At 40.5% G+C, this 21,448-nt stretch overlaps 1 protein-coding gene across 1 annotated transcript in view; it reads right to left on the bottom strand.

Moving 5' to 3' along the window:
• diaph2 (diaphanous-related formin 2) overlaps positions 1-21,448 on the bottom strand; it is a 351,346-nt gene that overhangs the window by 251,805 nt on the left and 78,093 nt on the right. The window contains exon 7 of the mRNA XM_029442178.1: positions 6,743-6,882. Within this exon, the coding sequence (XP_029298038.1) occupies positions 6,743-6,882 (140 nt within the window). The remainder of the gene's footprint in view (positions 1-6,742; positions 6,883-21,448) is intronic.

The following is a 21,448-nucleotide window of genomic DNA, read 5'->3' as shown; positions in this document are numbered from 1 at the left end:
AAATCTTGATCGTCATGGTATCAAATCAAATTGCTATTTTAAGCATTACTCTGCAAAGTCATGAGATGGTAAGAAATGGTGCTTGATCCAGAAATTTCAAAGGCATCAGACGGTCATGTGTCCCGAGGTAGCCTGTCCCCCTGAACTCCACCGAGGAGATCAGAATTTTAAATGCTATATTAAATCTTAAATTGACATGGAGACTGATTAAGCTTACAAAAGCACTATCCAGGATAACAAAGTGAATACAGAGGATCAATTATGGATGATTCACTGAGATAGGGAGCTATTTCCACATCAAAAATGACAAGAGTTGAAACAGTTATTCATCTCTGTGAAGAATGCATGTCAGACAGATCCGGCCCATTGATGTCTACTGTACCTAAGTCCTAGGGCTGGGTATGAGTATCGCTAAAGTATCGACCGAAATAACCCGATGCAAAGTAGTATTGAAACTTCTCCAGTCGAACCATACCTGCATTTGTACCCAGAACTAGAACTACTGCAGCAGCTGAAACCCATACAGTGTGTGTGGTGTGCTGAAGTCAAGCATGAAATAAATTAAGATTTTCACTTTCAAAATGTAATTGTGTAAAAGTTATTTGGAGGAGTGGTGGTGACATTTTACGCTACTGATTGCTTCCATTCACATGATGGGTATTAAAGGAAGTACTCCATTAGTATCGGTGTCGTTTAAAGAGCAGTGGTATTAGTACTGGTATCGTCATTTCTTTAAACGATAACGAGAACTACTAAGTCCTTTAAACCGGTATTATTTATCAGTGTAGTTTAAACTCATTGCGATTGCATTGAGAGCCACTACTCACACTTTTTTGACTTGGCCAGACAAGATTTCTGGCCTGAGCTGTCGAGGGGTTATATACAGCAGCTGTGACGTTAAGATGCTGGTATCTGTCGTGTGCATCAGTCACAATAGCAGATGGACAGATGGATGTGCTTCTTTGAGCTGGTGTTGATTGCTCTTGTGCACACAGTGGACAGAAGAGACCCAGGGAGGAAGAGTTAGGGATGTAAATGTCCCAGTTAGTGCTACTAATAAAAAAAAACATGTGTGTCAAGGGAGTGGCTTTTTTTGGACACCTTTTAATTTTCTTGGTTTTATTGTATGAGTAAGTGCCATACACATAAAATGTTATGACAATCAAGTATCGTAATATCGTTTCACCTTCTCACTATTAACGGTACGAATACAGTGTAGTTCAACTATCTAGAAATAAAGTGGTTTATAGAAGAGTTTATTTGACTGTATTTCACTAAAATACACATACAGTAGGTGTTGAGATGAGGGAGTGCTTTGAGGTCTTTGTTTATTCATTATAAGGGGAGGACCACCACTGTACTTGGCAGAAACGTTGGTGTGTGTCAGTATGTTGTGATTGTTATGACGGACAGTCAGGACGAGCAGTTTTATGTTCGCAAGCATAGTAACTTCAAAGCTCGTAAAAAGCCCATTACTAGTGTTCCATGCAACCTTCGGTGCTCAGATACAAGCATTCAACTGAGAAAAGCTGGTGAGACTGATTCAGACTCAGAGACACCCTGTGTGGCAGAGCAGCAAGATCATCACAACAACCCACACTTTGAGTATCCAGACACAGAGATAAACTCTGGTGTCAGCAAATGTCTCCCGCCTCCATAAAGACCCCACAAGAAAATGCCCCCGAGAAAATGTTTGACTTGTACCGTGAAGATTTCACATAATGAAAAGTTTGGAGCCCAGTTCAATTTTGCTTAAATATGTCTTAGGGATCTGAGAGCTAGCAGATCTAATATGGAAGTCACTGTCGGGATTTGACAGAGCCATACTGTAATGCCTTTGGGCTAAACATAGGGAACTCAAAAGCTGGGGCCATGGATGTGTGCTCTGCTGCCCAAAACCACTATAACCACTCTCCTTTTCTTATATTGGAAATTCTATTGATGGAGCAGCAGCTGAGTTGGATCAGAGGAAGTGAGCTTTAACCCTACTGCTTCAGAATATAATGTTCAAGTATCAAGTGCAAAAGTAAGGAATGCAAAGACCAATTTTAACGTACATGATACAAAATACATGAGTTTGCTTCAGTGACTGTATAAATTAAAAAAAAAAAAAAAAAAAAAAAAAGATATATTATACCTATTGAGAAATTTCTGAAATATGACGAAGAAAAAAAACAGTTTTACCATGTGCGAGACAGAGAGAAGAAATTGTGGAAAATACTCAAACACTGCAGGATTCCTCTCCCACTAAATGAGAAAATAAGAGGGTTGTAATTTTCTCTAAATTGGCATCTCACTTCATGTCAGTGGATTAAGAAATTAATGAAAAGTGGCTAGTCAATCTGACACTTCTAAATTAAGAAGAGAGTATCCAAATGACAAAATTAAAATGGGAAGAATGAAGTAGAGGATGAATAATTGGCGGGGTAAATTCTGACATAAAGAGAAGTGGAAAACATGGCAGCTGAGGAGAAGAGAGTGGAAATAGAGTAAGCAGTGGATGCTCCAGGCAATGCCATCTGTGGGTGGATCTGCAAAGGCTGCATGCCACACACCTGTGTGAAACTGCCTGGGAGATAAGGCCCTCAGCACAACGGCCCTGTGGCCACCTGTGCTGCCAAACAGGTGCGCAGCCCAGCCAATTAAACTATTAGACAAACACAGGCCTCTGGGAGCAAATTAGCAAGCTGCCCAAACATCACAGGAAAACAAAAAGCAATGGTAAGCACTAACTATGAAAGAACAACAACACTTTGACGGGGAGACTTTCATTTCAGTGGATAGAATGAAGTTCAACGTTTCATGAAATAAAGTAATGGTTAAATGGTAAATGTCTCCACTGTTATTTGATATAAATAGAATGAACGAATGTGAAATTGCTTACCATGTATATAAGTATCAGAGCTATATTTAGCTATAATATATGCAAATGACACTAATATTTCTTGACATAGAGGAGAAGAAGACACACTGTATACAGTAGCTAGATAGCACGAGATTGTTCATCATGTAAGCTACAGTAAGTACTATTTGTTGTTTATAAATGGCCTACTTTTTCATTTTACTGGTCGTATCAAAATGATCCATTTACCTTGAAACTGTATAAAACAAAGTTATGACAAAGCAGTTTTCTACACATACGAATCCAAACTTTGCCTGCTTAGCTTCAGCTCTCCTACAGTACTGCTACATTGCATTTTGACAGATAAATGTATTGATGATTATTTTTTTATTTTAATCAAATACAGTTTGTGACCATTTCAAACTGATTCTTCCAATGATATATATATATATATATAAGGGTTGATAAATATAGACTCCTTGAACCGCTTGAACACAGGCACGATAATCTGAGGAAAAGTTTGTGTGGCCTTTTCAACTGTGAGAAAACGACAGAGTAAATAGCTCTTGGCTATACACCGGTGTTGCTGTTGGAATGGGAGTTTGTTCTCTGTAATGAGAAACACAGTTCAATGCTATAAATTATGAACAACCAGCAAGGCAGAATAAATTGTAGCACATAATGCACAAACTACCAGTATATCAGTATATACTAGTCAGCTTTTGCCAAGGAATTAGCTCATTTCTTCAGGTAAAATTAGGTCCACAATATATCAATATTCAAAAGCTGGTCATTATTCTAAGGTGTAAATATAAACAAGCATGAATGCACTGCTCTGCTATCTACTTCATGGTTATTTTCAGTATATGATAACATGGCGAACAAAGGTTACATTAACATAGTGGAGTCAGAAGAGCAGCAAACCAAATGTGGATTTCCTGTGTGTTGTGATCCATGACAATTAGGTGCATTCATATTCATTAGGAGTAACCTTATCCATGCTTCAAGAAAACAATCAGTCCATTTACCCAGGAGAGAAATAATGAAAGGCGGAAAAGATGAGCAGGGGACCGGTGTTAGTCAACACTCGTGCGGTCCACCTCGGCACACACACCCAAAAGGTGGCTTTCTTCCTGCATGGACCTGGCCATCCGTAGGAGGCGACTCGTCCATAAAGCATTGGCCCCTTACATGCTGGTCAAAGGTTCAGCCATTTGAAAACACCCACAGGGCAAGCCTGGCCTCACTTACACCCCCTCAGCACAAGTTGGCCTTTCTGCATGGATAGGCTGACTTGACTCCCCACAGATTGCTGGAGACTGGCTTCACAGCTCTGTAATAACTTGAGGGATAATTACTCCCCTATCCATTATACTATACAACATACTGTATATATAATATGCATTTATGCTAAGCTTCGTACATCATAAATCTACCCATGGTCCTTTGTGTATGCATCAATACCTAGTTAGCCGACTGAATAAATGTGTATACGTGTCATGAATCAATCCAACATGTCATGTGGATCAAGTTGTTTGGATCACTGAATTTGCTCTGGAAGAAGAGCATTGCTACGAATGAAAATGTCCACTGTACCTACATATGAATGGGTGTCTTGAGCAGTGCAGGATTTTAGCGAGAGCACACAACTCGTTTCTGTTTTATTCTAAAATTAGTTAATGCAGGGATGCAGCGGTAATGCTGGTAGTAGCACACAGATTAAATAAAAGCTCTTCTGGGGGCATGCTGGCAGGTCCTTTCTCTGTATCCAGGGTGAACATAAAAAGTATTCCACTTAGCCAATGACCATTAAATATGCACCATTCATTGATTCACATTAGGAAACATCTCCTCAACAGTGGGCTGGTAAATAATTGAAAGGATCTGCTGTCACTGAGGGTTCCGTTGCGCTAGTGGGACCAAATTAAAATTGAAGATCCCATTTAAAGAGAGAAGGCAGAGAAGTTGGGTAAAGAGTAGAGACAAGGCCTCCAGAATCAGTGAAGTCTCGCAATGAATGACTCAAGACTCATGAATGACTCATGAATCAAGGCTCAGCAGGACAGAGCTGAGAACCAGTTTCAACCGTTTGACTACAGTTGAGGTTCCTAACAGATTAAAGAGAAGAAGTGCAGGCACTGGCCATTTTGAATTTGCTAGATTTGCAGGATGTATTATATATGACGCAGAGCCACGTGCTTATTAAAGTCTTAGAAAGGCTGGTGTTCTGATGTGGAAAACTAGACTCCCTCTCTATTAGAGCTTAATAGACAGAGTGGTCTAGAATGACTTACTCTCTGCAACTATAAGCTTGTGCTCGTTTGGTCAGCTACACCATTCACTGTGCTTGTTTAAAGGTTGATGCTGTGCGTCTGTCTCGTCTAACAGACCTGATCAGGAACAGGTCCAATGAGATTCCTTCACATACATCCAATTAAAATGGAATAGTTTCCAGCAGACACCTCCCTTGCTCTGATTAATGTGGCGGGACTGGAGTGTTTTCAATGATGTGATTAACATCTAGGAGGAATATGACTGGAAATGGCCATATTAAAGCCATAATTAACAAATAGAAAAAGTAATAAACTATGAACTAACATTCCGGGCACATACACATTCAGTTCAAGTTCAAATGGTACACACCTACAGTCTTGCCATAAATACTTTCACGAAGGGTTACAATCTTCCGTATTTGTTGAAACTGTTTTAGAGGTGTCGATTCCACTGTGTGATTATTATTGGGGTGTGTAGTTTGTGGTTGAACTATGTTGTATTATACATAGGTCCTTCTCTTATGTAGCCTCCCCTCGCTGATATAAACAGGATGGACAAAATAATAGAAACACCAGTCACTATAATGTAACGCAATTCAACTGCAAAATGACCGCACAGTTAAATCAACACATCTCTAAACCAGTTTCAGAACAACATTAGAATCTTCATGGACATATCATTTATGGACGACTGTTGCATTAGACTTCATTAGTTTCCACGAGGCGTACCGTATAAACTGGCAACTGAGTGGATATCCAAAGCATTTATAGACTTAATAAACACCAGATTTCTTTGAAACCAGATATACCCTAATCATGTTTGGATCCCACTGAGATGGACAGCAGTCAACACCTTGCAATAAATGTGTCTTGTATTCAAATGCTGTTCAACACACAAATATATATTGATAGCATTAGTAAACACTCTTATGTAGAGCTTGTGCTTGTCTTTGCACTTCATCACTTCTGAGTGTGAGCTTCCGTCAAACCCACTGTGCCTCTTCCACAACACAGCTAAGTGATTCTTCTGTGAAGCCAGGATGGCATTTGGATTCACAATACACTACATGCCACTGCATGATTAAAGTGTTTCTGGTTCATTCATACATATACAGTAGTATACATGCCTTCACAGCTGTCTATTCGGCTCAAGTCACATAAAGTGTAACCATGGAGACAGAAAGGTTTTCATTTTACCATCATTACCTTAATAGAGAAAACACACGGTCACTATGCTGCACATGTGTTATAATTGCTTTGAATGTAGTTCTTTTCACACCCTTTTTGTTAGAAGAATATATGGATCTCATCATTTTTTGCAAAATGTCAGCACAATAATTACATTAAAGTCAAAAATCACTAGACCTATGTCATATATTTTGTTGAGTTGTGAGTTTACATTATCCCAAATGTTTTCAAACCAAGAGAAATCTGTTATTTTAATCTTGGTGGTTTTTAACTCAACCGGATGAAGGATTTAGGTCATCAGACATATACATCTTAAGTTTTCAGGGAAACGAGCGGAGCAAACTTAGCCTTTAGTTCGTCGCCCCTTTGAATATCACTCAGAACATTCCCAGACACAACGGACGCTTTGCCGTGTGTATAAAAAGCTTGAGTTACTAACCTGACAGGGTTACTAGTGAGAGACACTCTGAGGGACTCCAGGCAATTAAGCATCTTTTCTTCTGCGATGCCAGAGCGCAGCTCGTGGACATATTCTTGGGATGAAAGTGTACTCTCATGCTTGCTGTTCCTTAGTCCACCCTGAAAACAAGACAGAACAGTTTGATTAGATTGCCATTATACACTATATCACCTTAGTCATGTGATCAAAAACAACAAAGGTAATCAATAACTAAATGAATTTGTGAACACAGTTGAAGGACAACAATAACACGTAGATGAATTTTATATTGCTGAGTAAGTATCTTGTGTTCTCAGTAGGGTCATTTGTTTTGACTTAAAATGATTTGAGTCTCACAAAGATGCTATTGATAGAAGCTGTCCAAAGTGTCGGTGTTTGCCAATTCATATTTTTTCTCAATTAGCCAATATTCTAATGATGGACAATACTCCCAGAGAGCCAAACACAGGCTCTACATGCTATCTACGTCAGCTCCTGCTTGAAGGAAATGGATTCTTGTGTATAATCCCCACAGAGGCCTCTAGGGACATGTTGCTACACTGATGCTTACACAATGAGACAACCTATTGGCACACTAACACCACAGCAGGGAAACACATTTACAAACTCACTCGCCCAGCACACACTGTACTCAACGTTGTACGTTACCTTTAGCTATAGTTTCATTGCATTGACATTGTTTCCATGCAGGAATACAAATGACACAACTCTGCATGCAAATTGATTAATTGTGCTACATTATCTCTACTCCCAGAATGAGCTATATTTCAAGTGAGGGTTGAGTCAAAGTACCTTACAAAACAAAATGAGAAGAAGAACACTGCTAGACACAATCATGTTCACTGTGTTCATCCCTGGACTGCTGGTTCCCCACAAAGTGAGCTGTGCTAATAGGCAGTTTGGGAAGTTATAGGCTAGCTCATTTATCTGTAGAAAAGAGAGGCCTGCTGCTCTCCTGCAATGCACAACATGAAAGAACCATACACCATACACCAACACCAAGTTACTAATAATAACTATGTGGTTTAGGTGTAAACTGAGCTCATACAAAGTGTTTATTTGATAAAGTCCAACATAAAATCCTCAACCTGCAGGATTGATTCCTGCCAAAAAAACAAGTGGAAGTGGTGCCACTCCACAACCGGTGTAAAAAATTATATTTATATAATATATATATATTTTTTATTCAAAGTGGAAATACAAGCGCACACAGCAGAGTAGCTTATTGTCTTCATGAATAGGGCATTTTGTAAGTAACACCAAAAAAACATGAAATCAAGGATCTACTAACGTCACCCCACTTAATTTCACCGTTCCTTTTGTTATGCACAGAAAAACTCGATTGTTTTTCTTTTCTAATATTATTCTCTGGCTTGGCTTTCAAAATGGTATCTGTTCCGCTATTGTGATACTAACACTTGTTAAAAAAGGTTACATTTCAAAGCAAGTTAAAATGAGAGTATGCTTTCGTGGGAATTGTCTAGTGTTCCAAACTAAAGTTAAATTTTGCAATAAATCCATTTTCTATGTCTTCTCTCCGTCTTTCTCATCTTGATCTATAGAACACTTATGCCATTCATCTTTTTCTCAAGCACCATTAGGTGAATGTGGAGGATCGACTGGCCTAGCTTTTATCTGGCTGAAGGTAGTTAGTAGACCATAGGGAAAAAGAAGAATCCTTTTCATTACTATCTAGATTGTTCAACTATTACCCACCAAGGGACTCTGTTTTGTACATTTCTGCATGCTTTTTTTTATATTGACTATGAAAATAATAAAACCAGATATAAACTATGTGGCGCAGAGGAGAAAGACAGATACTCAAGACACTAAACAACAACCATGACATTAAAAATAAATCCCCCCAAAAAAATCAATGTGCTTTTAATTCCTGAGTGGCAGCGCTTCTTTTTTGAAAAATACTTTTATAATCAGAGCACAAAGAAAAATCCATGTCATTCATGTTTGATTCACTTTTGAAAAATGTACTCTGAATTGAGAAAGGCCACAATATACTTTATTAACTGTAGAGAGTTCAAGGAAATTAGCATTTTCAATCAGAGCCCAATAATCTTCCTTTGTCGCACTAAAAAGCTCTTAAATAGGGTTTGTGCAACCAAGGTATGCCTTCAAAAGGTTACCTATGAAGATATATAAGAAAAAGACGCATGTCATGCTATAATAATCAGCTAATCCAAGCATGATAACATTATTGTTTAGCCTGAGCAGTTAGCATGTAGTTAGGTTTTAGTAAACAGACTCAGCTCACTTAGTCTGATGACATTTGTATTTCTGTTGATCGTAAACACATTTCCTGTCAAATAAAGATCTCCCTTTCCACATTTCCTAACCCCCTACTTCCGGCGCCCTTGTTCACACCACAACCATCTTCGAACAGGGCCTTCATTTTGATCTCAACTTTACACCTGTAAAGGTTTTTTGACGGACAGACAGAAATATAAACACCTAGGAAAGTACTCAAAACCGCTTCTATGGTAGTTCCTGCTACAGTAATGCCATGATGACACACACGCAAACGCAAACTTACAAGGTGAGAACAATACCACATGTGGCTAAATATGCCAATAATATCACATGCAATAAAAACATACTGTGTCTAGACCAGGGGTGTCAAACATACGGCCCGCGGGCCGCCATAGGGTCCAATCAGGCCCGCGGGATGATTTTGCAAAGTGTAAAAATGACAGCGAAGACATTAACTACTTTTCAATACAAGTAACTGCTATTTCAAATGTGTCCACTGGGGGTCGCACACAACACTGCCAAGCAAGCAAACTGTTCATGCTGGAGAACTTCTGGAGCTGGCGGGTTCTGTCAACATTACACTCGCAGCCTCATTACCCAAAATGTCTGTCAAAAAAGGAGAAAAGTGGACACGGAGTGTAGAGTTTTCAAGAAAAATGGACCGTTTCCTATTTATTCACAGAGGTGAGTGGGAAAGCTGTGTGCTCGGTGTGTTCGCGGCAGGTTTCAGTGCTCAGAAAATATAATATTTGGCGTCACTCATCATGGCGAAACATACAACAGCTTGCAAGGACAACTGAGGAGAGAGAAGATACATGAATTGTTAGCGGGTCTGAAGAAACAGCAGTCTGTTGTTACCCGTAGCCGAGATATCGGCGATGCAGCAGTGAAAGCTACTTTATTGCTAGCGAAATAGCATTAGCATCAAAGCCAGACTGCAGTGTTTAAATTGGCGTTCACGGTCAAGGCTTCTGATCTGTCGACATCCAACTTGAAGTAATCAACTTGCCGTGTGATTCAGATTTTAAGAACAAATTTTCCTCGGTGGGCTTGGACACCTTTTATCAGCATCTCTTGTCAGGGTACCCCAAATTGGCAGCCCTCACGGCAAAGAATTTGTGCATGTTTGGAACTACCTTTCCTTTGTGAACAACTTTTCTCTGTAATGAGCATCAATCAAACAAAGCTGCGCTCAAGGCTCACACATAAACACTTAAATGACTTCCTGAAATTGGCTGCTCCTCAGGATTTGACGCCTGATATTGATGCACCTGTGACGCTAAAAGATGCCAAGTTTCAGGAGCAAACTAAACTGTGAGTAAGCCTTTTTAATGTCAAATGCTGCTTCAGACACTTTTGCACGATATATATTTCTGTAAGAATATATTTCTGTGAAAATGAATACTTAATGTGGAAATATTTAAAGACATTGAACAGTGTGAAATATAATGTCAGTCAGCAGCTGCAGTACAAAGAGACACAACCTTTATGTAGTTTTCATGTATACATTTTATACATTTACAAGGCAGGGGGAGAACTTCACCTTCTTCCTTAATAGTAGCCACTTTAGTTTATATTTGTGTGGTGTGTCAGGATTACTACACAGATGTGGAAATTAATGTCATTTTAAAATGATTTCTATATCTTGACAAGTTGTTTTGATCATAAAGTAAAATACTATATTGTTCCAGATACTTGTGACTACATGTTTTGTGCCTGATACACTGTGATCTGTAAGTTGTAATGCAACTAAATGATAAACTGAGTCATAATATTGTTGAAATTGCACTTTTAGGTTGTTCATAATGTTTTGTAAAAAGATAGTTCATTAAATGTGAACATTTTCAGAATGTACTTGTACTTTGTTGCACTAAAACAAAGGGAAACATTTTGAGATCTCGTTATTTACAGGTTATTATGCTGTGATGTTACTGGTCCGGCCCACTTGAGATCAAATTGGGCTGTATGTGGCCCCTGAACTAAAATGAGTTTGACACCCCTGGTCAATGGTTCCCGTGCACCAGACTAAACATAATTGGAGCCTAACCTGTATTTTGGTTGTGATAACCGCTGTCAATATAAAAACAGTATGTGGTGCAAAAGATTTTGGGGACTCCTGGTCTAGTCTCGTTCTGAACTTGTACCTGAACTGTATCGTGACCATTTGGCAGCTCGACACAAGTCCCTTCCCGGTACAGACTGAGCATTAATACAGTATAATATGAGTTCCTCGTCCTCCGAAAGGTAGGAGGAAAAAGATTAACGATGATTGGCATTTATATTCTCAGGCTGAGCAATTTTGCATTCATCACAGCAGTCAAATCCAGAGGTCGCGTAAACCGAATATTTTCTGTCATTGACTGATTTCTTTTAGAAATGACAGAAACATATGAAGGCCGTCCGTCATTTTGACAGTTGAAGAGCTACGGACTGGAGGCTTTGGAGCGCATCTCCTCTTCTCCTCTATTCTCTGTGAGGCACAGCTGCACCACTGGTGCAGAAGGAACGAATGCAGCGGGTTTTCCTTCTAATAAACTTAGTGCTTGCAGAATCGGGAAATTCCATGTTAAGAGAGTTTTGCAGACTTCTGATCACTTCCCTGGGAGAAATGTTACCAGACTTCAAAACTTTGGTTGAAGTTGCACTGGTAAAAAAAAAAAGAAGCCAGGGTTCAGCCTTCAGACCGAAATTGAAAAGGCCATGAGAAGTCGTCTGTCCGAGGCAAAGATGCAAAAACTCATTTTGTAAAATTGCATTGTTCATATTTGGCCTCCGCTGTTACTGCAGGTATAAGTCAATCATTTGCATCGTGTGGTGTTGACATAAAAAGAGACCGCACGGTCAATGTCTCTGTTTATATTTGTCTCCATGGCTTTATAAATGCTCTATAAGCTTGTTCTGTATATTACGCCACATATTAAAAGATGAAAACGAGTGAATGAAAATGGCATTAAAATAACAGGTGATAACGGATCATGACGGAGTTTTTACGACCCTGTCCGTACGCAGCCCCTGGTCGAATCACCAACTGTTTTTGTTGTAGAGAAGGCTGGGGTTTTCAAAACACACTGATGTCAGCAGTGGATCTGTTTTCGATGAATAACAAATGCTTTACAATACAGTTGGGTAGACAGTGGAGAGGCGATGTGACACCGCTGTGCTGAATACAGCTTGAAAGATAATGGCAGCTGAGATGTATTAAAGCTACAGTGGTGGGTTTCATGCAAGTCTGATGACCAATCGCCTGCCATTTTGCCGAGGCTTGACTTGGATGTGTTAGAGCTTAATAAAATGTACTCAGGGGCTTTGTCAAGGACAGCTTGCAAGCATGAGTAAGAACTCAAGTACAAGCTGAACTGAAACGTAGACACCACTGATAAAACTTTAACATTGATTCCACTATAAATATGCACTTTTGGCAGAGTAATCAGGCCTAAATAACATAAATGTTAACCTGAAAATAGCAAGGGAATATACCGTAGGAAAGAAGAGGCACTCACAATTTCAAATTTAAATACGCTTCTTGAATCGCTGCGATTCCATTTTTGGATATGGCTGATTAGGCTGCTGCATTTTCAGAACATTACTTCCTCAATAATACACAGCGCATTCAGAGGGAAACACAAAACCCACTTTGTATTTATCGTCTTACTCCTCAGCAGTTCCCAGCAGGCAAACCACTATGTCCAGAAAAGCTAAAGCTCTGGTTTCACCGCACGCTCTGACCTCTGGAAACCAAAGACACTGACCATAAACTGCTTTTTCATGACCCTAGCCCAAATCAATGGAATCCTTTGGGATAATATCAACATTACACCACCACACTGGCAGCAGAACAATCTGATGATTAGAGTGAGGTGGCATTACCTGCTGGCTACTGGGTAATGGAGTTCCCCCCCCCCCTTCAGGCTCACAAAAATGGTCAACAGAAGAAAATGGTCAAAAAGAGGCCCCAGAGAAAGGGAGCGAGGGAAGATGGAGGAATGAAGGAAAGAGATGTTGTGAGGGCAGTGTGTGATGAAGTAGTAAGACGTAAAAAGTGAAAGAAGCAGAGGGAGTTTGAGGGAGATATGAGGGAAAAAGTAGGGGTTGGACACAAAAAGAATGTGGGGGAGAAAGAGCAGGGCAGAGAGATAGAGCATCAGGAGACAACCTCAACAGTAGAGGACAGACACATCCTTTTGACCACAGCCTTGAGCCTCATCTCCTGCCGCTTATTGAATCCCCTATTTGTCGATAACAGTATTTCCTGCCAAAGAAAATAGTGCTGGGAGCAATTACTTCAGCGAGCCTGTCAATTTCATTTTGGGGGGTTAGGGGAGCATTGAGGCTCATTCCCTCCTCCTCTATCACCTCTGTCTCCCTTTCTCTATGCCATGGGGAGTGACAGAGTGCTGTGCTTTCTATCGAGGGCAGGGCAGGGAGACAATGCCAAGGCGGCTGCACCTCCACATGTCATCTTCACCTATAATGAGCCCATAACAAGCTGGCAGCTTCCTCAGTGCCCAGTGCTCGGTACACTCAGGCAGGCTGATAGATACATTATTCAGCTTCTTTGTCAGCTTACTGGAAAACCACATGGCGGCAATGTGTCTGGCCTGGAAGCCATAGCTGGGAGATAGCTGATTGCCACTGCTTCTTCCATTCAGTCTGCCCTGCTGCCTCTCTCTGTCTCTCTCAGACATATGCATAGACACGCAATGTTTTACCGACTCCGTTGTCTTTTTACAGTGTGATTAAAAGGTGCAATTAGCAAGTGAAGCAAGAACAGAAGAAGAGAACTTCTGTAATGCATCACAGCATGAGATTAGCATGTTACAATGATTCCTTGAGAAGCCCAGTGTGAACGTCATCCAAAGCTTTGAGTCTGAATGTGTTTGTCTCCCTTATAGATAAATCATGACCCCCACTGTATTCATGTGAATGTTGTGACTCATTTCAGCACTGAATGCTATTTAAAGAAAGGCATAGATGTTACAATCTGCTTATTCTGAAGCCTTATTTTAAGGAGAAGCAAACAAATGTGACAAACAAGATTGCAGCAGAAGCATAAAAAGAAACGACTCCATCTAACTACTGATTTGATCATTTGAATTAGACATAGTTTTCAGAAGAGCCATGATGTTAAAACACTACTTGTTTTACTGTTTTGGATAAAACGGTTGTGCACGGAAGTTGTGACGTGAGAGAGTTTGTTTTACATCCTTCACTGATAATTCAAGGTGACAAAGAACATATGGCGGTTTACAACAACACATTGCAGGTTGGACCAAAAAAATAAACTGCATGTGGGGGAAGAGTGACATGCAAGAACACATTCTGCTGGTATGATTGTAATCTTGTTGACAGAACAGAGGGCTTTGCAGCACACATGTTCATCCTCACATAATGTCTACAACGCTGTTCTTGAGAGGTAATGAATCCAAACATATTGAGACACACGTCGTCGGGCCCCCACCCCACAAAAAGTCTGACAAAGACAAACTGAAATAAATAATTCATCTAATTACTCCTTCTTTGTGTGTAATTAATGAAAATTACTAGAGCACCCTACTGCTCTTTGTAAAAAAATAATACAGATACAATCTGAGCAATTAGTGCATATCATGCTGTATGATAGCCACGTCACAACTTCATTTCCTGCTCATTAGGGGTTGGTAGATTAGTTGAGAGAAAAGATAGCACAAGAATTGGTAAAAGACAGTCTACAGTCAGGTAGATCCAAATGCCACATGGCTTACCTTTTCCCTTATGATACAAACATGACCTATGAACAATGCTGTCAACATCACTGTGACAAACACACACACACACACACACACACACACACACGTACGTAAGATATGTTATATAAATTAGCATCTTACATTTAACACAATCTAAAGTTTGGCATGTGTTGGTGGCAGCAGTGGTTAAGGTCAAAGGGAACACGGATCAGTTGAGTTGCTGGTTGGCTGGACAATGAGTTTTCCCTAGACCAACTTAAAGGACAGAGTCCTGCTGCCGGCAGATAAGACATTTCATCTAGCCACCAGGGCGCAGGGCTCCCAGCTCAGTGGGGGATTTCCCACCAGACCATGTGGCCGAGCATTTCACCCCTTTCTCTCCAATTCAGTATCTTTACTCCTCCTTTCTTTCCCCCCCCCCCCCTTATTCTTTTTTTCCTATCTGTCTGCCTCTCACTCTATCCATACTGAGGTTGTTTTTGAACCCTGGGTGACAGCCACAAAAATATTTATTTGTAAGCACTGTGGGCATTTTCTTCTTTTTGTATCTATTTTCTTCCTCTATCTTCTGCCTGTTGTGGCAAGAAAACAAAATCTACAGACTCCTTTGTTCTCTCATGTCTGCACAACTACACCTTGCTGATAACACAGACACAATTAGGCCTACAACATTCTCTCAATAATCAGGCTGGTGGCATTACATCTGGTATCCAGACACAACAAGCACACGACACGACAGAGAGGCAGACTTAGAAGAAAACACAAAAAGAAACAATAAGGTAATAGGCTGGAAACAGCATGAAAATAACACTGCAGGGTTCACTTTGTAAGAAATACTGGGCAGTGGCCAAAGCGTCATGGTGTGTGTTTGTGTGTGTGTGTGTGTGTGTGTGTGTGTGTGTTGATCCCGAAGGTCCAGAGGAAAAACATCCAGTCACAAGAGCAACCACAAAACCTGAGGATATTATACAAATCCATTCCCCTTTTTATTTCAACACAAATATGCCCACAATAGTTTGTGAGGGTAACGGAATTACAAGCAGCGATATGCTACTTCTATGTTTATATGGTGTGTGTGTGTGTGTGTGTGTGTGTGTGTGTGTGTGTGTGTGTGTGTGTGTGTGCGCGTGTGTACATAAATACACCGAAAAGGTCAGATATAAACATGGGGTAATATAATATGAGATTTATTTATTCAGAACTTGACAAACATACAGGAATATGTTTTTATTAAAGAAAGGCCATGTTCTTATAAATGGGTTTTAAACTTTCAAATAAATCAGAAAGGTACAAGCCCCCTGTTTTTAGAATTCATTGTCATGCGGTGATGAATAAAGGATGCTTCTGCTCTTGCAGAAAAAGCCTTACATAACTTCAGACATCAACACATTCAATAACAATAATGAAGAAAAAACGTAAATTCCTTCCTTCAGCCCCATCAACAATAACCACATGTGGACAGCTGAATAAGATACGTCTGAGGTTGCATCATAAATAACACAAATGTCTATTGGTATGTTCTTGTATGAATTGTATGTTTGTCATTCAACAGACAATCTTCAAATGATAAAAACATTCAATGTGATTATCACAATCCTATAACAAAGAAATTCATTGTACTGTATGGCAACTGCTTGGCAAGTAACAATAATGATGACAAATATGTAGCACTTTAGTTGCAACCTTTCACTAGTTAAATGCCAAAGGCAAAGTAGAAGTCAGTTCAAGGGTAAAATGTTTGTGATACTTCCACCTTGACCTCTCCCAGACTAACAACAAGGGCGGTTGTGTTAACCTCTCTGAAGTGGCCCACCCCCCCCCCCCTTTTCTCTTAACTTTAGCCTGACCCGCAGCAGACAGTTCATGCTTTACAGTTCATGCATACACACACACTATGTCCGTCTTACTGGCTGTGTCCCAAATGTGGACAAGGGGAGGGCAGGCCAACAGGCAACGTCAGCAAACTCTTCTGGCTTTATTCCCACTGAAAGTTGACCAATGACGTACCATCATCAGCGTTTAAAATAGTAGCTGAAAGATGTCCACAGTGATAGAGCATTCAGCCAAGAAGAGCTGGATTGTTTGTTATTGCATGACCCTTGGAGTAAAGCAGTCTTGAACTGTAAAGTGAGGTCTAACTAAACTCCACTTCCTGGCTAAGTGAAGCTGAAACTCGGAAACCAACTCATTAAAAGGTCTACGTGGAAAAAGCCAACCAACTGAACCATTGTAACTCTTTTATCCTGAGAAGACTGTAAGATGGATTTTAAATGCTTGTGTGTAGGGCTCGGGCGATTCATCAACGCAATTGTTCAATTATAGTGTTGCACAGTATACCGATACTGGAGAAGTACTGCTATACCCTGCCATAACAAACGGTACGTTCTTACCTTTCACAATAAAGGTTTTTTCCCACGGTATTGTTGAAGCAGGTATCGTATCAAACTCATAATGTTGGTATTGTGCTGCGCAATCGACGTCATCGATTACGGGAATACGTCAATCAAAACGTGCGTCGCAAGAAGTAATGGCAGCGCCCGGTCAAAGCATGAATACCCCCGGGGAACAAGCTGCAGATAAAAAACCTTGTCTTCTATCCTCTTAAGTGTGGCAGTGTTTTAGACGGAAGCTCTGTACACTACAAATTGGAAATGACTTATCACAGCAGTACAACTGCTCTGCAACATTTGAATCAAAGGCATCCGGAACGCATTGTCAAGAAGTCAGCACCTTTTTGCTTTGTGTCCCCACCCCAGCGTGACGTAGCAGGATTATCAACATGCAGAACATGTTTCTGTTAATAGGAGTCACTTTATCTATTTTCTAAATGTTTTTTTAATCTGCCCCATGTTGAAAGTCATTTCTGCCCTGCTGCTGTTATGGTAACGTAATGTTACATTATGCGTCATCTAACGCTGTCATCCGGCCGTTTAATATTTTCTGTTTTCTTTAACGGCCATGTATGAGTGAGAAAAATGGCTTAAACCATCGTTACAAGCAGTAAATAGTTTAATCTCCCTTGCCCCACACGGAAGCAAAAACAGTGATTATCTTAACTGCATATTACTCCAGTGATGAAATAATGTGTGTTTTAATTTTGATAGACTTGCATTGAAGCTCACACTGGTCTAGATTCTCAAAGTAAGATATTGCAGTAGGTGTATCAAAACCTATTTTGGTCTACACTGAACTAAACTTTTGTTGCACACATGCTTTGCATTCCATCGTAGACGTATATGTGCGTAAATAAATGATGTGCATCAGTGTCTTATTCAAATATAAGAGTTAAGAACATTGTTCCTCTTGAGTTGTGTTGATTGTTGAAATGCGTTGGGGTAGATGAGGGCTAACGCTGTAACATAACCGTTCACAGTAGTGTTATAGCGGGCAACTATTTACAATTACTGAGCAACAAGCCTCAGACAAACTTGCTCATGGTTTATAGTAACTAATGGCTACAGTTTTGGAGCTGCTACATGATCTGCTGCTTAAAGAGGGAAAAAGTTAGGCCCTGGAAGCTTAATGCCTGTATCCACTAGGGTCAGAACTTAGGCCTTGACTTATTGATTCTCACAGAGCTGTTTCAACTTGGAAAGAGTACAAAAAACATTTTCGCATCCCAAAACAAGTAACACACACACACACATACAAAGCCACACACTGTGGGTGCCGCACAGTGTTAAAGAATCTGCCAGAATTCGACTATTCGTATTTTTTAAATACTGTGGTGCAATTTTGTGTATATATTTAACTGAAGGCCATTAATGCCGCAGCTAATTACTGCTTCACAAGAGGGGAATGCTGTAACGCAACGCCTCAATCACAAATGTTGTGTGTATAGGACACACACATGCACAAATACAGTTTTACTTGTATATTTGTACGTGCGTTCTTGTGCGCCTGTGTTGGTTCATGTACATCTTTTCTGTTTTGTTTGTGTGTGTGGTGCAGAATATTCCTCAGAGCAGTTCTCCCTGTGCTTTGCAGGACTCGTGTCTGCACTGAATTTCAATGACACCTCTATAAAGATAGGAGCAGATGTCAGCCAGCTCGCTGAAAGTCAGGTAGAAGAGAGTGAGAAAAGTAGAGTGAGTAAAATTGAGTGCACACTAGCTGCAGAAAGAAGTCTTAAGTTATGTGTCAACTTTCCCGCAGTGTGATACAAGAAACAACTATGATTTACTCTAAAGATATACGATACACGAAAGAAAATACGTATTAAAAAGAAAGAAAGAAAGAAAACTAACAGACTGAAAGTCAGACAGGCTAAAAATAAGCCCTTCCAATGATTCACCCACACTGCTTGGGAAATATTGCACTACACTCCAACCACTCAAAGTGGTCAAAGTCAGCAGGGGGCTCAAGATTGTCTCCCCGAAAGCACAAAGACATAGTGTATTTTATATGTAAATGAGGTGAGAAAGTAGTCAAATTTCCAGTTATATGAAAGTGACAAATAATGACAGAAGAAAAGATGAAAGGACAGTCAATACATCTCGGCATTTGTTTCCCATTCATGTGCTCCCATTGTTGTGGCGGATGGGGGTTAACAAGTGAGCTGTTAAGCAGGTTAAGTCACACAGGATCTAATTTAGCTTTTCAATGCGGTCTCTGCTGCATTGATTGCCGTGTGAAGGCCTAATGAACCTTGTGCTCTTCTTTCCCCAGCTCTGGGAGCTTGGGGTATGAAGCCAAGAGCTGCAACTGCTGACTGAAAGTTTGGGGAAGGACTACAAAAGAGGTTTGAAAATAGGGAACAATGCTGAAACGTTGAATAAATGAGCACGAGTACTGACGCTGGTTTCTAATACGAGTCCTGTTCAGACAAACCTTGATAAATCATGCATAGGTCAAACACGCTACGGGGGCAAAAGGTCCAGGTCATCTTTTCTCCACTGATTCAGCTGAATAACAATCCTAGTACCTAGAATAAACAACACTTTAATCAACTTTTGTTGACTTAAAAAGCAGCGAGAGATGATGTGGCACAACATGAGTAGAACCCTCAACCAGTGAGAAGTGGGTTTAAGTTTGTCTAGCCATTTTGAGGATGCACAACTAAGCCTGAAAACTAATAAAGCACTACAAAGGGATTGAGAATCATAAGAACAAGTCGAGATATTACATAGAGAAATCTTACCTCACACTCTTTTGATAATTCTGAATAGTTTACACAAATATGCACTCACACACAGTTCGTACACTTGGATATGCATAGTCAGCTAATTTTAGGGTGACTGAGTGGACTAGTTAGTGGTTTTGGTTTTAGTGTAAGGTGGTGTAATGTTATTTTTTTACAAGCTGCATAAGCTGCGGTCTTTAATTTAGCAACTGGAATGGAAACACGAAAAATATGGGTGGTTAAAGATTGGTGTTTTCTTCCCTTCTTTGAAGTAAATGCTGCACCCGTCTCAACATGGTGGCAGGTCAGTCCGTCTTCAACATCTACAGAGAGCATGCTGCTGCCAGCATTCGATACAACAAAGCCGAGCTTCTGCTCCCGTCTCTGCCAGTCTCAGCAAAGTTTACAGCTCAGTCTGGCCTTTATCTGACAACGTCAACTTGGGGGAGACGACTGCCCTGCTGCACCTGCTCAGTAACAAAAGTCACTATATGCTGTGATATATATATATATATATAGTATATCTCAAAAGTGAGTACACCCTTTAGATTTTTGCAAATATTCTGTTATATCCTTTCAGGGGATAACATTATCCTACTGAAACTTTGATATAACTTAAAGTAGTCAGTGTGCTGCTTGAATAACAGTATAGATTTATTGTCCTTTGAAAATTACTCAGTACACAGCTGTTAATGTCTAAACAGCTGGCAACAAAAGTGAGTACACCCCATAGTGAACATGTCCTAATTGTGCCCAATGATGTTGTTTTCCCGCCCTGGTGTCATGTGACTCGTTAGTGTTACAAGGATTCAGGTGTAAATGATAAGCAGGGCTGTTAAATTTGGTGTTTTGGGCACAATTCTCTCTGAATGCTGGACAACATGGCACCTCATGGCAAGGAACTCTCTGAGCGGCTGAAAAAAAGGATTATTGCGCTTCACAAAGATGGCCTTGGCTATAAGAAGATTGCCAACACCATGAAAATGAGTTGCAGCACAGTGGCTAAGATCATACAGCGGTTTTCCAGGACAGGTTCCACTCGGAACAGGCCTCGCCAGGGTCGACCAAAGAAGTTGAGTCCACGTGCTCAGCGTCATATCCAGAGGTTGGTTTCCAAAAATAGACGTGCGAGTGCTTCCAGCATTGCTGCAGAGGTTGCAGAAGTGGGATGTCAGCCTGTCAGTGCCCAGACCATACGCCGCACACTGCATCAAATCGGTTTGTATGGCGGTCGCCCCAGACAGAAGCCCCTTCTGAAACCGATGCATAAGAAAGCCCGCAAACAGTTTGCTGAAGACAATGAATCCAAGAACATGAGTTACTGGAACCATGTCCTGTGGTCTGATGAGACCAAAATAAACCTGTTTGGGTCAGATGGTGTCCGGCGTGTGTGGCGGCACCCTGGTGAGGAGTACCAAGACAAATGTGTTTTGCCTACAGTCAAGCATGGTGGTGGCAGCATCATGGTCTGGGGCTGCATGAGTGCTGCCGGCACTGGGGAGCTGCATTTCATTGAGGGACACATGAATTCCAATATATACTGTGACATCCTGCAGCAGAGCATGATCCCCT

This window comes from Cottoperca gobio, chromosome 10 (assembly GCF_900634415.1).
Source record: "Cottoperca gobio chromosome 10, fCotGob3.1, whole genome shotgun sequence".
Classification (NCBI taxonomy): Eukaryota; Metazoa; Chordata; class Actinopteri; order Perciformes; family Bovichtidae; genus Cottoperca; species Cottoperca gobio.
This window is presented reverse-complemented; position numbering and strand designations above follow the sequence as displayed.